Here is a 17,860-nt window from a genome sequence, read left to right on the forward strand (position 1 = left end):
GATTACTGAAAAAATTCAGTAAAAATACATAGTAAAAGTAAATTTTAGGGGGTACACAAATGCAATAAATGACACAAATTTTTGGCTGAAATATAAAATCTGAGGTTGCACAGAGTAAATAGATACCCAACATGTCAAACCTTAAATCTGTGTGCGCCCCCGAAATGGTGACCAACTTCAGTACCCTAGATTTTCCCAAAAATAAGGGATAATAATAGGTTATCAGTTTAGTGTTGTAAAGGAGGTCTGGTGCACCGATGTGTACCATGTTTATCGCAATCAACGTTTACATGTGTACGTGTGTGTGTATATGTATGTGTGTGTGATGTATGTATGTATGTATATATATATATATATATATATATATATATATATATATATATATATATATATATACATATGTGTGTGTGTGTGTGTGTGTGTGTGTGTGTGTGTGTGTGTGTGTGTGTGGTGTTGTAGTGAGGTTTTTATAAGTTTGATATGAATTCCTTACTTAACATACCATCGTTGCATATGGTTTTAAAAGGTGTTATTTGTGTGAAGGCTAGGGTAGAAAATATTGTTTTTGTAGAATTGGAGGGTAAAATGTTTCCTAATTTATTATGGTACACCCTATGAGTATTCAGGTACATAGGGTTATGCTCCTGGCTTCAGGAAATTGGACTCTGGCCAACAATAGCTGTAAGAAGACACCAGTATAATCTCCAGGTCTATGGAAACCCCTGTCTCTTAAGACTTCTTTGGGAGTATGCTAACTAATAGGGTGAAGATCACAGGTTGTGGCATAACCCTGGATCCTGCCTGTCTATCTGATGGGGAACAAGAGCAGTCGGTGGGCCACCGCAGTGGTAAAATGTGGCTTCTGTCCTTTTGGAAACCTAAATGTGCTAATGTGAGTTTCTAAGGGGGTTAAATCTCAGAAGCCCCAGCTTCGATGGCGGGAGAGGGTGCTGTGACACCAACATTTAAAAGTTTTGGCAACATTATGCAGGTTCACTGAACTTGCACCCCTACTAGCCCTTGCAGCTTCTTTCTGTTTGTTTGTACTGCCCAAGCACACACTATTTCGAAATACACACACACACACACAGACCAGTTCACTCTACCCTGACAAATGCTCAGCTTCTAAAGCTATGTGATTTGACTCCCTGCTGCATCCAGTGATAAGTCAAAGTTGGCATTAACGCCCACCTCCAGCAGTTTATTGTGGGTACAAATTCCTCCCTAATATTCATACAATAGTGTTTTATAAGCATAAATGGGCAGCCTGGCTTATAATCGGCTAACAGTTTTGGTGGGTTTGCAGAGCACCCACTAGGGGTCCTGACACCGAAAGCTTGGCCACTGTTTCCTGCCCAAGTAGCTAACCATTTCAGAGGCCTCTATAACTAACTCATTCAGGGGTTGCTCCCTCCTGTTTATCCAGAGAGTAGATTTCTGCTACTATGTCTGAGTTTAGGGATTAATTTTTTTAGCCATATTGCCCGACTCATAACGTAAAAAAAAAAAAGTCCTTTTGATGGACAGTTTCTTGACTGGAATAGTCCAGCTGATTAGAGAAAAGCCAACATGGTACCCATATTTAAAACGTGGCAGAGGCATTTGTCTTGAAACTACAGGCCAGTCAGTCATCGGACCAATCTGTTAACATTCTATGTGGAAGTCAGCTACCATCTAGATAAGATAAGGCATGTGGATGTGGTATATCTGTATTTTGCATAGGCATGTGATACAGTTCCCTATACATGTTTACTGAGTTCTGTCAGCATGGACCCTAGGCTATGTACCTGGATATAAAACTGGTTGCAGGGGCGTGTCCAAAGGGTGGTAATAAATATTGAGTACTCGGAATGGGCTGGGTGGTAAGTGGGGTCAACCAAGAATCTGTCCTCGAACCAATTCTGTTATTTATATAAATGAAATGGAGGATAGGATAAACAACTCAATCTCAGTGTTTGCTGACGATACAAAGCTAAGCAGGGCAAAAACTTCACAACAGGATGTGGAAACCTTTTATAGGAGCACCTCCATAAAATAATGGCAAATTTGGTTTACTGTTGAAAATTTTTAAATAATACATTTGGGTGCTAAAAATACGAATGCAATTTACTCACTAGAGGGAAAACCTCTGGGGGAATCCAGGATGGAGAAAGATCTGGGGGTCCTAGTAGATGACCGGCTCAGCAATGGGATGCAATGCCAAGCTGCTGCAAGCAAAGCCTACAGAAAATTACCATGCGTTAAAAAGGTCATTTGTAGCAGAGATAAAACTATAATTCTGCCACTCTACAAGACTCTGGTCTAGCTGCATCTTGCGTATGCTGTCAAGTTCTGGTCACCGGTCCTCAAGAGGGATGTGCTGGAACTGGAGGGTGTTTACATCCAAATTAGGTGAACGGTGTAGGAATTACAACAGATTGTATATGTGACTCCCACTTTTTAAGGCACCAAAAGTAATGGGACAATTGGCTGATCAGCTGTTCCATGGCCAGGTGTGTGTGTGTGTGTGTTATTGCCTCATTATCCCATTTACAAGGAGCAGATAAAAGGTCCAGAGTCCATTTCAAGTGTGCTATTTGCATTTGAAATCTGTTGCTATCAACTCTCAATATGAGATCCAAAGAGCTGTCACTATCAGTGAAGCAAGCCATCATTAGGATGAAAAAAAAAACATAACGACCATCAGAGAGATAGCAAAAACATTAGGTGTGACCAAATCAACTGTTTGGAACATCCTTAAAAAGAAAGAACGCATCAGTGAGCTCAGCAACACCAAAAGACCCGGAAGACCACGGAAAAAAACTGGTGGATGACCGAAGAATTCTTTCCCTGGTGAAGAAAACACCCTTAACAGTTGCCCAGATCAAGAACACTCTCCAGGAGGTAGGTGTATGTGTGTCAAAGTCAACAATCGAGAGAAGACTTCACGAGTGAATACAGATGGTTCACCACAAGATGTAAACCATTGGTGAGCCTCAAAAACAGGAATGCCAGATTAGAGTTTGCCAAACAACATCTAAAAAAGCCTTCACAGTTCTGGAACAACATCCAATGGAAAGATGAGACCAAGATCAATTGTACCAGAGTGATGGGAAGAGAAGATTATGGAGAAGGAAAGGAACTGCTCATGATCCAAAGCATACCACCTCATCCGAGAAATATGGTGGTGATAGTGTCATGGCGTGGGCATGTATGGCTGCCAATGGAACTGGTTCTCTTGTATTTATTGATGATGTGACTGCTGACAAAAAGCAGCAGGATGAATTCTGAAGAGTTTCAGGCAATATTATTATCTGCTCATATTCAGCCAAATGCTTCAGAACTCATTGGACGGCACTTCACAGAGCAGATGGACAATGACCCGAAGCATACTGCACAAGCAACCAACGAGTTTTTTTAAGGGAAAGAAGTGGAATGTTATGCAATGGCCAAGTCAATCACCTGACCTGAATCCGATTGAGCATGCATTTCACTTGCTGAAGACAAAGCTGAAGGTAAAATGCTCCAAGAACAAGCAGGAACTGAAGACAGTTGCAGTAAAGGCCTGGCAGAGCATCACCAGGGATGAAACACAGCGTCTGGTGATGTCTATGCGTTCCAGACTTCAGGCTGTAATTGACTGCAAAGGATTTGCAACCAAATATTAACAAGTGAAAGTTTTGATTTATGATTGTTAATCTGTCCCATTACTTTTGGTCCCTTAAAAAGTGTGAGGCACATATACAAACTGTTGTAATTCCTACACCGTTCACCTGATTTGGATGTAAATACCCTAAAATTAAAACTGAACGTCTGTAGTTAAAGGAGTTGTAGAGGAAAACATTTTTTTTGCTGAAATGACTGTTTACAGGGTATAGAGACATAATAGTTAACTGATTCCTTTTAAAAATGATTAAAAATGGATACAAATCAATCCTATAATGTACCTACAGTTTTTAGTTTCGTTTTTGCCTGTTACTTCCTGTCTCTCTGATGTACAGAGCCAGAGAGCCAATAGAGGGCAGTGATGGTTTGTAAAACGAAATTGGATTGGTGCTGAGGGGTTTTAGACACACAGTAATCACACCTCCTTGATTGGTGACCACAGAGAGAAATCTCCCAGTACTGTGGTTATCAGGAAACAGACAACCAGGAAGTGTCCAGACCAGAGAGGAATTACAGCAACATCAAAGCAAAAACGAACAATGAGGACATGAAACTAGGACTGCAGTTTTTAGCTATTTAGCTAAAAAAAATAAATTCCTTTAGTGTCCCTTTAAAGCACATCTTGTTAGTTTCATTTCAAATCTATTGTGGTGGTATATAGAGCCAAAAAGATTGGAATTGTGTCGATGTCCCAATATTTATGGACCTGACTGTATGTTGTGGTCGTTTAGGTGGTTATCTAATCATTTTTTGAAACTATCGAAGCTCCCCGCTGATATCCCCACCTGTGGAAAGGAATTCCACATCCTTGCCGCTTTTACGGTAAAGAACCCTCTACGTAGTTTAAGGTTTAGGCTGGGTTCACACTACTACACTACTTTCATCCTACTTTGCTCTGTGTTCAATGTTTCCCTATGAGAGCGTCTTGTAGTGTCCTACACAAGTCGGTCGGACTTTGAAAATGCTCCCTTTACTACTTTTGGTCCTACATTGATCCTACTTCAGGCCCATTGAATATCATTGAAGTTGTACCAAAGTAGTATCCTGTTCATGAAAGTAGGATGGATGTAGGACCAATGTAGGATAAATGTAGGACCAATGTAGCAGAGCAAAGTAGGATCAAAGTAGTGTAGTAGTGTGAACCCAGCCTAAACCTCTTTTCTTTTACTTAAATGAGTGCCCACATGTCTTGTTAACTCCCTTCAGCAATTTTTTTGTTATCCCTACTGTGTGGTCACCAGTATGGTATTTGTAAATTGAAATCCTATCCTCTCTGATGCGTCTCTTCTCCAGAGAGAATAAGTTCAGTGATCGCAACCTTTCCTCATACCTAACAGACCCTTTTATTAGCTTTGTTGCCCTTAGAATGTTAAAAGGTTGTTCTGGCAGGAGCGTTTTTTCATGAATCCATGTTGGTTACTGCCAATGATACTCTTCTTTTCAGCAAACTCTTTGATATGTTCCCTTATCACTCCTTCCAACAGTTTACATACTAATGAGAATAAGAATGTATTTATCACAATTGCTCTCTCTCTCTGTCACTTGTGACCAGCTTCCCCTGATCATCTTCAGTGGGGCTAATATGTTCCAATCTAACCTTTTTGACCCTTATTATATCTGAAAAAAGTTAAAAAATGTATTTTGCTCTTTTAAGCATTGTGTCTCTTTTAACCAATTTTAGCTGCCCTGACCGCGCTCTTGCATTTTTCTTGGTGACCCTATATTTATTAAAAAAGCAATTTTATCTCATTAATAATCCTTCTCACCTTCGTATTTAGCCTTGCAGGTTTAACTTTGTTTTATATTTGTTGCTCATTGTAATGCACTGACCGAATGCTGTTGTTTTAAAGCGGAACTTCAATGTTGAGGGGAAGTTCAACTGTGTGCTGCCCTCCTTCTCCCCATCACATTTGGCACATTATAATTTTCTGGGGGAAGCGGCTACCTAGGTTTGCACCCCCCCCCCCCTATTTGCTCACAGCCTTCTGGGACATGTCCCAGAAGGCTGTGGGGCCATTCACAAAGCCAGTGTCCTGCAGTTAACACGATGGTGCCAGGGACCCGAAGACCGGTGAAGAACCTGCTTGGGTGAGGACATCATTGGATCCTTGGACAGGTAAGTGCTCTTTTATGAAAAGTCAACAGCTACAGCTATAATCGACAGGGGCTGTTTGTCACACAACACTCTGTAAATGTCTGGGAACTGAGACCAGTTGCTGGAGTTTTGGGAGAGGAATGTTTCCCATTCTTGCCAGATTCTAACTGCCCAAAAGTCCTGGATCGTCTGTCATATTTTGTGTTTCAAAGACGTTGTCTGGATGGGAACCTATGATCCTTTAAACATGGATAGATCTTTAAGCGTTGATGGTGATTTTCCAAATGTGTAAGCTGCCCATTCCATATGCACTGATGCAAGCTTTTGGAACTGAGCGCTGATAAAAGCCAGAAAGTCCCTCTCTTTTGATTATGATATATACTGTAGATCAGGGGTTGCCAACCACCGGGCTTCGGCCTCTCTGCAGCCAGGCAGCAGGAGCGGCCGGACGGCATGAGAAAGCTGGGCGGCCAGCTTTAAACCCAGGTGGATGAGAGAACCGAGTGGGCAGGCAAGCAGAGATGACATTATCTCTTTCCGCCCCCCACATCATCGCTCTTTCACACTCACAGCTGGTGTTCTGTCAGGCTCAATGTCGGAGGTGCGGCGGGGAGCAGAGAGATAAAATCATCTCTCTGAACGCTTCACTCGGAACCCATAAATGGTCCAGTGCTGTCACCAATGCAGTGACGATTCACATCTTGTGGCAGGCAGCGTGGGAAGTGACATTCTGCATCTGGTGGCAAGTGACAATCCACATCAGATGGCAAGCAGCATGGCAAGTGACATTCCGCATATTGTGACAGGCAAGGTGACGTGGCAAGTGAACAATACACATCTGGTGGCAAGTGACAATTCAGCAGCGTGGCAAGTGACATTCGGCATCTGGTGGCAGCCGATCACAAGCTGCATCTGGTGGCAGGCAACAGTGGCAAGTGACACGCTCAGGGCTCCAACTGATTCATTATGGCGAGTTGAACTATTTAATTTATTACTGCAATGTAATAATAGAAATAATGCGCTGCAATCGCCCTGACACCATATCAAGCATGGTGCCATGATGATTGAAGCGCTAACACCAGCCATTGCCCTGACAAATTGCCTGCAAAAAAAAAAAACGCTTGCCCTTCCACGCAGCCGTTCCCCAGTGCCAACAAGGTTGGGGACCGCTGCTGTAGATGAGAAACTTTAATCTGAAATTAATTTTTAGGCGCAGTTTTTTACAGATGAACCTTTGCCCATCTTTACTTCTGAGACTTCTATTTTCTTTTGTGAATGAAGTATGGGTTTATGAGAATTTTCAAATCATTGCATTCTGGGGGGTTTTTTTGTAGCTTTTACAATGTCTCACATTTTTTTGGGATTGCAATTTTTTTTTTTTTTTCCCATGTAACCTTTACACTTTTATCTTTTTTTCTGTAGGAAAACTGGAGTGCATTTGCTCCTGACTTCAAGGAGCTAGATGAAAATGTGGAGTATGAGGAACGTGAATCAGAGTTTGATATAGAAGATGAAGATAAGAGTGAACCTGAACAAACAGGTAGAAGAAGACAATACACTATAACCTTTGAACTTCTAGTGGACTTGCTATTATTAGTAATGATAACGATACATTGCAGACATTCTGCATTTTATTGCAGTTCACAGAAAGGAATTGCATGCCACAGCAATACACACAACCTCACAACACACCGTGACATGAATGAAGTGCATTTTCAAAGTAACCCAAAAAAAAGAACTGTGGATGTTCTGATATTTGAATAATGCCGCTGGTTGACTGCAGCCGAACTGAAAGCGGCCCACACACTAAACTGCTGCAATGTAAATGGGTCCTTAAAGTGATTGTAATGTCTAATTTTTTTTCTATTAAAATAACAAATATGTTCTACTTGCCTGCTCTGTGCAGTGGTTTTGCACAGAGCAGCCCAGATCTTCCTTTTCTCAGGTCTCTGGCTGGAGCTCCGTGCCCCTCCCTCCTGTTGAGTGCCCCCACAGCAAGCAGCTTGCCTATGGGGTCACCCGAGCCGAGCTGTAGCTCGGAGTATCTATTCAGACATGGAACTGCGATTCGACCCCGCTCCCTCTTACATAGTTACCGTATTTATCGGGGTATATCGCGCTCCCGCGTATAGCGCGCACCCCTAAAGTTGCCCCGAATTCCTGTGGGAAAATTTTTTTGTACTTAGTTTTGGTGTCTTGCGCGGCGTCCATTGGCGGCCTCGTCGGGTCCGGCGTCCGTCTGCGGCTTCGGGTGTCCTCTTCGTCGGGTCCGGCGTCCTCCCCGCTCGTTTCCCGCGCTGAGTTTGAATACTGCGCCGACATATACAGAGCGCAGTACACTCGTGTATTGTCGGCAATGCTCGGCTACTCTCGCGCTGACGTCCAGGACGTCAGCGCAGGAGGAGCCGAGACTGCCCGACAATACACGAGTGTACTGCGCTCGGTATATGTCGGCGCAGTATTCAAACTCGGTGTGGGAAAGCGGGTATCGGCATATACCGCGCACCCACGATTTTGCCCTGATTTTCAGGGCAAAAGAGTGCACGGTATACGCCGATAAATACGGTACATAGTTAGTCAGGTTGAAAAAAGACATAAGTCCATCCAGTGCAACCATAAAAAAAAAGTCTCCTCGTTCGCTAACTGGGTTTGATTGAGAGCAGCAAGAGCCAATGGCACCATTGCTGTGTCTCAGCCCATCGGCAGGGAGAGTTCTGGATGGCCAAGGCACTCGTGGACATCACTGGATGGAGATAAGCTCAGGTAAGTATGGGGGGGGGCTGCTGCACACAGAAGGCTCTTTATCTTCATGCATAGAATGTATTAAAAGAAGTAAAGGATTTTTTTATTTATTACCCCCCCCCCCCCCCCATCATTCATACTTACTTGGGTGGATGTAGGATCAGTCCGATGCAGCATCTGTCCCCTGGCGCCTCTGCACGAAAACCAAGCAATTGCTCAGTTTTCAGTGCTCCATGATTAGAGAGCGGTAGTCTGTCAATCAGCAGCTCTCCACTCTGCTCCCTCCTCGCTCACTGGAGCGCCTTGCTGTGGAGAGGGCAGAGAAGCCAACTCAGCGGCTTAGCCGGGTGTCGATCCAGGCACCTGACAGATCCAGACTATGTGGTTGGTATGACAAAGTGGACTGAAATCGGTGACGTCAGCAGAGAACGGACTTTGGCCCACTTTTTGATGAAAACAGGTCACAGGATTTCTAAATGAACTGCAGTCCTGTGATCCATATGAGAAGTACAACCAAACAAACTTCGGCTGGTCTTCTCTTTTTTTAAAAAAAACCTTCTGCCTTTACAACCACTTTAGCGTAAAATGAATCTTTTTTTTTTTTTTTTATGTAGTGTAGAAGGATTAAAATCCCTGCTATGATTTTATTGCTTTATACACGGTAGAAAATTATTTTGCATTTCACAAAATTGAATATCATTCCATTGCAAAAAGTAATGCACTGTATACTCGAGCCTGAATACAAAAAATAGAACAGGGAACAATTGGAAAGGTCCTTTTTGACCTGTATTCAAAAAAAAAAATATGTTATACCTAAATATATAAATAACTATGACCTTTTGATAAATATCAAAACGTGGTATAGCACATAAGACATACAAAACATAATAAACGGACTCATCCCCCCACCCAAATAAGGGGGAACATTTTTAAAACTGCTACAGCAGAGCCTTGTCAGAAAAGAAAAAACATTAGTAAAAAGAAGAGATTCCGAAGACTACCATTATCCAAATGTAATTACTATGCCAATCGATAAGTTCAAAAAACTATTAGGCACCTGAATGACCCCAACATACAGGGATATACAATCTAATACTGACATAAAATCACACACATCGGTTGAAAAAATACTTGTCTTTTTTCAACCTTGCCTACTATGTAATACTTCAAGTGGCTGTGATACACTAGTGCTTTACACCATAATATTATTGTTACATCAAATGGATGAATGTCATAAATAATAGCATTCAACTTGCAATTTGTTCCTATATTGGGGAATCAAGCATATGTACAAGATTTCATGTATACTATCCAATAATTTTGAAAAACTTTCAGAAAAATTTAAGAGACCTGAGGTAGGTAAGAATGTTTATGTATGTCTTTTTTTATAAGCTATAATTTTTGATATTTAATAAAAGTCAAAGTTCTTTGTATATTTTTAGGTGCAAGATTTCATGTTAATACACAGCCTAAGGTCTTTTATTATTACAAGCATGACACCCAGAGGCAGAGGTATATCCCTGGGCTACAGTATTTAGGTGGTTCCATGCAGAAAGACAGGGTACAAGACAAAATTCCCTAGAATATATGTCTCTTGTATGTGTTTTGGTTGCACTTTTTTATCATTACATAATTTTAGTTAATTTAACATACAGTATATTCTAAAGCGCCTGCTTGTGCATTTTGTTGTTTTAAAAGCCATTTTCTTAATTCTTAGGAGGAGATGCTGCTGAGGACGAGGAGGTAGATGTGACCAGCGTTGACCGTATTGCTGCTTTCTGCAGCAGGTACGTCATTGGTAATATTCCATACACTCATCTGCCTTTGCAAAGGAAATATCTTTCTGTAGTAACTTTCAGTTGAAAAACACTAAGGGCGCCTACACGCATCTCTATTTCTTAACCGTTACGTACGGGACACGGGCAGAATATTCATACACCATGGGTTTTAGGTGTGTACCTTCAGGTGATTAAAGTGGTTGTAAACCCACTTTTGAGGACATTTTTAAAATACTAGCTCATTATGTAATACTCACCTGGGATCGAAGCCCCCTCTGCGGTGACCGACACAGCACTGGCCGGCGACATTTCGTCCCCTAGTTACTTTCAGCACCTACAGGTAAGCCTTAATCTAGGTAAAAGTGGTTGTACAGGGTGTGCAACCACTTTAAACACTGGCAATTCTTTACAGGACACACCCTGGGTGGTTCTTTATGAGTACTAAGTTTTCGGCTAGTTTCTGAAGTTAATGGACCTTTTTTTTTGCTTCACAGAGAAAATAATTCTTTGCTTAATTTAGTTAATTTTTCTTCATTATTTTGTCTTTAAAATTCTTCAATAAAGCCCTCCCTAGTCTTCTAATGTCAACATAGAAGCAGTGTATCTAAATTGGTGAAACCTTGGGAGCTGTATCCGGACCCCACACTGTGGGGGGATGGCCTGTAATGTTGCTTTTGGCAAAGGATCCTGCATGGGCACTTGGGTGCTGTACAGCTCCCTTGGCCCCAGGATGCTATACAGGTCCAGGGCCCAGTCTGTCACTATGGGACCCAGTCCCTGGAGACACCTTCAGGGTTATGTCCATCATGACAGGAGAAGCCTGGACTTTATATACAGTCAAGTGTCATGGACAGGTAACACAGGAAGGATCTCCCTGCATCTTTGACCAATAGAGAAAAAAACGTAGTTGTTTAGTATGCATATATCATTTTACGTTTGTTTTTCATTATGTAATTTCATCAAATTGATACAATTCATATAACTAACCATTTCTGGTAAAGTTAAAGTGATGCAAAAAATTATATATTTTCATCCTTGCAGTGACGAGGAACTGGAAGATGCTAAAGCACTGCTTTATCTTCCTATTGCACCCGAGGTAGAAGACCCTGAGGAAAACCCTTATGGGCCTCCCCCAGACACTGCTCAAATTTCACTGGGTGAAGATGGAGCTGGAACAGAAAAGAAGCGCCAGGCTTCGTCAGATGGAGGTCAGCCACCAAAAAAGAAGCCAAAAACCACAGTGGTTGAATTGCAAGGAGTGCCTAATGATGGTAAGTTTGAGTCTGGCTGTTATTTGTGAATGTAATGACAAACCATCTCTATGGTACATTTTCTGGAATTTACGCAGCTTTTAGTTTGACTGCCTATTTAATTTCTCGAGGTGCTAAAATGGCAGGGCAGTACAAAACCCCTCCAAATTACCCCTTTTTGGAAAGTAGAGACCCCAAGGAGTTTGCTGAGAAGTGTGTTGAGCCCATTGAATATTTTTTTCTTTTTGTCCTAAGTGATTGAAAATATGTTTTTTGGGGTCCTGTATGCGGCTAGGTTCCCAAAAATTCTCACACATGTAGTATCTCTGTACTCGGGAGAAGCAGCAGAATGTATTTTGGGGTGTAATTTTACATATACCCATGCCATGTGAGAGCAATATATCATTTAGCATTTAGTGACAACTTTGTGTTTAATAAAAAAAAAAAAAAGGAATTTTACTGGAACTTGTGACAAATCTAAAATATTCCATGGAGTCAACATGCCTCTCAGCAAATGGCTTGGGATGTCTACATTCTAAAAAGGGTCATTTGGGGAGGGAGTTTAACTGTCCTTGCATTTTATGCCCAACATTAGAAGCTTATGCCACATATCACCCACTCTTTCATCCACTTAATGTATTTTTTGATATAAAATGTTTGGGGTTCAAAGTAATTTTCTATATTTTTTTTAAACCGAGGCAGGCCCTACAGATTAAAAAGTATTTGCGCAGGGATTTTTCAAATGCAATTATTTGCGCCCCCCCCAAAACAGTTCGTGGCAACTGCCCCTGGGGCACGTGAACGACGGGGCACCAGAGCAACACAGTCTATGCTCCAAGAGTCTCAGGCCCTACAAGAAAAATCAGGATGAACGATCCCTGCAGATCAATAGGTCTTCCAGAGCAGTAGTCTTAAAACTTGGACAGGTTACAAATGTGAAACTACTTCCCCCTCCGGCAGTAATGTGCGAAAGGAGCAGTCCCTTATCACTGCACAAACAAGCCCCCAATCAGTCATGGCACATACTCACAAGACAAGGTCCGATGAAGGATCAGAGCCAGTGCAGGTGGCAACCAAGCACATGGGGGTGCTGAAAGGAGGAAGGTGCGCAGGTCAGACACCAGACAGGTGAAAGAGGCCAGCATTAAACAGCAGAATACCTTGAAAGGAGAATCACAAACATCAGCACGGTTATCCTCTTGGTAGAGTCTCAATCCACCTGGATGCATCCTCAGGAGAAGTAAAAAAAAACGCACCGATTCGCCATCTTGAACTCTCAGGCGGGCTGGAAACCGCATGCTGTATTTGATCTTGTGATTGTATAGGTCCAGCTTAACCTGGTCAAAGGATCTGCGCTGCTTTTACGTATCCACCAAATAGTCATGGTGGAGCTTCGCTCCCTCATGGTGGAGCATGTCCAGCTTTCTCTGCTCTCTCAGGACCAGGTCACGGTCCCTGAAATCTAGGAGCTTCAAAATAAAAGTACGTGGAGGAGCTCCGGGATGGCCCCGGGTAGCAGGCATCCTATGTGCCCTCTCCATCACAAAGAAATCTGGAAGGAGGGCACGCAGCAAGTGCTCTGTGAAGGCTGTGGGGTCTTTACCTTGCGTTCCCTCACTGAAGTCCCACTATCCGGAGGTTGTTCCTTTGGTTTCTGTTCTCGGAGTCCTCCGCACGTGTCTCCAGGGTCTTCACTTTGGTCTGCAGCGTGCGGAGTGAGACTCTGTGGGTTTGCACCGTGTCCTCCTCCTCCCCCCACTTGTCGCTCAGTTTCAGCTAGGGGGGAGCAGAAAACAGCCATGTCTCTGCGGATTAGGCTGATGTCGAGCTGCACACCCTCGATTTTGCCCATCAGGGTAGTCTGGCAGGTGGTGATGGCCTGCATAAGGGCAGCAAAGTTGTTTTGCTCCCACAGCCCCCGGGTCAAGGTCCTCTGTCTGAGACGCCGAATTAACTACTGTGGTGGGAGAATGCCGCACTGCTGGAGGCAGAGGTTAGGGGGTATTTTGGGGCGTCGCAGCGGATTTCCCTTTGGCCATATCTGTCTGGAGGGGGTACTGGTCCACTTGTGTCAGGTTGCGGGTAGTCTACTGCAGGGAAAAAGGTTTAAATCTGGGCCCCGGCTCAGAGCTCTCTTAAAGCACGTCTGCACCGGTGGCCATCTTGGAAACACCCCCAACTATATACATTTTTAAAAGCCTTTACAGGTTACCACTTTAGATTTACAGAGGAGGTCTACTGCTAGAATTGCTGCCCTCTGACATGTGCGGTGATTACCCCACATGCATGGTGTAATTGCTGTTTAAATATGACATGAGACTGATGATTGCATTCACCTTTGTGTGCAGGCATGGGGAGGGGGGGGGACCAAGGGTGCTTTAATTTTTTTTTGTTTTATCATTATTTTTATTCATTTTGCTTTTTTTTTTTTTTTTTTCTTTACACTGTCCCTTTCTTCTATTTTATTTTTATTGTTATCACAGGGAATATCCCCTATGATAGCAATATGTAGTGACAGGTACTATTGGACTTGATCTCTCCTCAGCCCTTAAAGCATCTGACCACACCAAGATGGTAGACGCACCAACTAGAAATAAAGCGTTACTGGATCTACTTATTACCAACAATACAGACCTGATCACGGCTATAGAAGTACGGGGCAATTTAGGAAACGGCGATCACAGGTCAATTGGCTTCAGTATAAATCGCACAAATGGGAAACATAAGGGGAATACAAAGACACTGAATTTCAAAAGCGCCAACTTCCCTTAACTATGTACCTTGCTAGAAGGCATAAATTGTGATCAAATCTTAAGACACAAAGAACAGGGAGGAGAGGTGGGTTTGCTTTAAGAGCATATTAACCACTTGAGCCCCAGACCATTTGGCTGGCTAAAGACCAGGACACTTTTTGCGATTCTGCACTGCGTCGGTTTAACTGCCAATTGCGCGGTTGACGTTTTTTTTTGTTTTTTTTCCACAAATAGAGCTTTATTTTGGTGGTATTTGATCACCTCTGCTGTTTTTATTTTTTGCGCTATAAACAAAAATAGAGCGTCAATTTTGAAAAAAATTCTATATTTTTTACTTTTTGCTATAATATCCCCCCAAAAAAAAAAAAAAATATATATATATATATATATATATATATATATATATATATATATATATATATATATATATATATATATATATATATATATATATATATATATATATATATATATATATATATATATATATATATATATATATATATATATATATATATATATATATATATATATATATATATATATATATATATATATATATATATAAAAAAAATTCCCTCAGTTTAGGCCGATAAGTATCCTTCTAGATATTTTTGGTAAAAAAAATCGCAATAAGCGTCGATTGATTTGCGCAAAGTTATAGCGTCTACAAAATAGGGGATAGTTTTATGGCATTTTTATTAATATTTTTATTTTTTACTAGTAATGGTGGCGATCAGTGATTTTTATCGTGACTGCGACATCATGGCAGGCGCATCAGAAACTTTTGACACCATTTTGGGACCATTGTCATTTTTACAGCGATCAGTGCTATAAAAATGCACTGATTATTGTAAAAATTACACTGGCAGTGGAGGGGTTAACCTGTTGGGGGTTAAGTGTCCTAGGGAGTGCTTGTAACTGTTAGGGGGTGTGGCTTGCTGTGACACGTCACTGATGGTTGTTCCCGATGACAGGGAACACGATCAGTGACAGTGTCACCTAGGCAGAACGGGAGATGTTGTGTTTACACTGACCTCGCCCCATTCTCCAGCTCTGTGACCCGATCGCAGCACACCGGCGGGCGCGACCGACCACCCGTTTTACAAATTAAAGGGGACGTACTTGTACGCCCATTTGTGCAGCCGTGCCATTCTGTCAACATACATAGTCGTGCGCCGGTCGGGAAACCAGGTAAAAAAGGGCATTAGACAATGCATCCCACTGGGGATTTTTTTTAAAAGGGGCAAACAAAAGTCTTGGATGGCTTAACTCTAGGGGTGTAACGGATCGTCACCGATCCGTGATCCGAACGGGCCACCCCGTTCGGATCGGCACACCCCGCGATCCGCGGAGCGCTCCGGAGCCTAGGCCTAGGAAAGTCCCCGGCTTCGGCCTAGCTCCGGAGCGATCTTGCTCCACCCAGTCTGCTTGCCAGAGCCCAGCGTGACACGCCTCCCCGGGGAGGCGTGTCACGCTGTGCACTGGGCTCTGGCAAGCCGACATGGAGAGGGAATATTAGCAGAGAAGCACTGGTGTGAGAGGAGGAGGGGGGGGGGGAGAGCACATTTCACGGGTGGATTAAAGAGGAAGCAGGTGAGGCTGTTTGGGACTTGTTAAAAGTACAATCTTGATGTTTTTACAGCTATATATAATTATATATATATATGTATATATATATATATATATATATATATATATATATATATATATATATATATATATATATATATATATATATATATATATATATATATATATATAGCTGTAAAAACATCAAGATTGTACTTTTAACAAGTCCCAAACAGCCTCACCTGCTTCCTCTTTAATCCACCCGTGAAATGTATGTGTGTGTGTGTGTGTGTATGTGTGTATATATATATATATATATATATATATATATATATATATATATATATTACACACACACACATTTTTTTTTTTTTGCGCTGATCCGAAAATGATCCGATCCGTGACTCCTGATCCGAGGATCGATCCGATCCGTGAGTTTTTTGATCCGTTACACCCCTACTTAACTCCAATGTAAAAATGCATATAAAGAAGAATGCCTTAAAAAAAATACAAGGTTGAGGGATCATCATCAGCATTCAGACTTTATAAAGAATGCAACAAGAACTGTACGGGTGCAATTAGGGCGGCTAAGATAAAACACGACAGACACTTAGCGGAGGAAAGCAAAAAAAGTCCCAAACGATTCTGTAAACCTTAAAGGGAGGACAGACCATATTGGCCCATAAAGAATGAGGAAGGACATCTGGTTACAAAGGATGGGGAGATGGCAAAGGTATTGAATTCCTCTCCTCCGTCTTCACAATTGAATCCGGGGGGGTTCAGTAACCAAAACTGCAGTGTTTATCCTTATGACACATCACAGGAAGCACCTCCATGGTTAACAGAGGATAGAATTAAAATTAGACTGGGGAAACTTAACATTAATAAATCACTGGGTCCAGATGGCTTGCATCAGTCAAGTAATGCCAGACCATTGTTCCTAATTTTCACATACAGTCTACTGCAGGGCTCGACAAAATCTGGGCGCCAGGTCGTAATTGTGACAAGAAATTGTGACCTGGCACCCACCGGTAATCGAGGCTACGGCTGGGCCCACCGCAGCCGGTAATTTAGGCCACGGCTTTGCAGCCTGCAGCCTTCAATCAGCGGCAACCCCGCAGAACAGAACCCACCACAACCAATGGGCAGTCAAAGCTGGTTTAAAACACCCTCTCTGCTATAGGCAAACCAGTTATTTATGCCTAGCGTTAAGGGGTAACGACCCAGTTCCTTGCAGGAACCTGTGGTTCTATAGCCTTTTTTTCTTTTACTGGGATTTGTTTTCCTGCAGAGATCTTCAATCAACAGCTGGATCTGGCTAGATAATTTAGATCAAGTATTAACCCCAGTCCAGGCCACCGAGTGTATGCAGACCTTTACCTACACACTGGGTCAGCTGCAACCAACCCATCCGGACTGAGGCGGCTGACAAGTTAAAAGTCTTGTGGAGACACACGTGACCAGGTGCCTGCAGTCCATGTCACAATGTTACCCTGGGTGACAGCCCCCACTTGCTGGAGAGGAGGATCTTTCTTGGAAGTGTCTCCTGCAAGCTCCATTGGATTGGTAAGTAGATGTCCTCCCCCCAGAAGCAGTGTGGGTACTCCCTGGGTCGGTCAGCCCTGCTGGGTCCCCTTATTTGGTTTATCCTGCCAGTCCCTTCTTCCTCCTCCCCCTGCCTTCATCTGCTCCTCCAGACCTTCCCTTAATGGTGAGCCAGCCTGCTGTTTATGCCCTGTGGTGCTGTGCAGCTCTGGGTTGGGGGGGTCCCTTGGGTTCCAGTGGGGGTTTGGGGGTGAGGGTTCAGTGCTGTGCTGTGGCAGCCATTTCCCCATTTTCAGAATCAATCTGCTGTTTCAGTCTTTGAATCTTTCAGAGCTCCGATTTGCTGCAAAGACCTTTTAATTATACTCATAATTTAAGTAATTTCTTCTATGAGGACTGGTGGACACACTCTGTGGGATCCTGGGCACCTCCAAAGAAAGTAACAGAGCTTTTCTCACTTGAGAGGGACTCTTTCATCGC

At 42.6% G+C, this 17,860-nt stretch overlaps 1 protein-coding gene across 2 annotated transcripts in view; it reads left to right on the forward strand.

The window, feature by feature from the left end:
* The window catches only part of RBBP5 (RB binding protein 5, histone lysine methyltransferase complex subunit), a 144,662-nt gene that overhangs the window by 76,448 nt on the left and 50,354 nt on the right, over positions 1–17,860 (forward strand). For both annotated transcript variants that reach the window (XM_040337560.1, XM_040337561.1), the window contains exons 10-12: positions 7,163–7,280; positions 10,200–10,269; positions 11,302–11,531. In XM_040337560.1, the coding sequence (XP_040193494.1) occupies positions 7,163–7,280; positions 10,200–10,269; positions 11,302–11,531 (418 nt within the window). The remainder of the gene's footprint in view (positions 1–7,162; positions 7,281–10,199; positions 10,270–11,301; positions 11,532–17,860) is intronic.

Source organism: Rana temporaria, chromosome 2, assembly GCF_905171775.1.
Source record: "Rana temporaria chromosome 2, aRanTem1.1, whole genome shotgun sequence".
Classification (NCBI taxonomy): domain Eukaryota; kingdom Metazoa; phylum Chordata; class Amphibia; order Anura; family Ranidae; genus Rana; species Rana temporaria.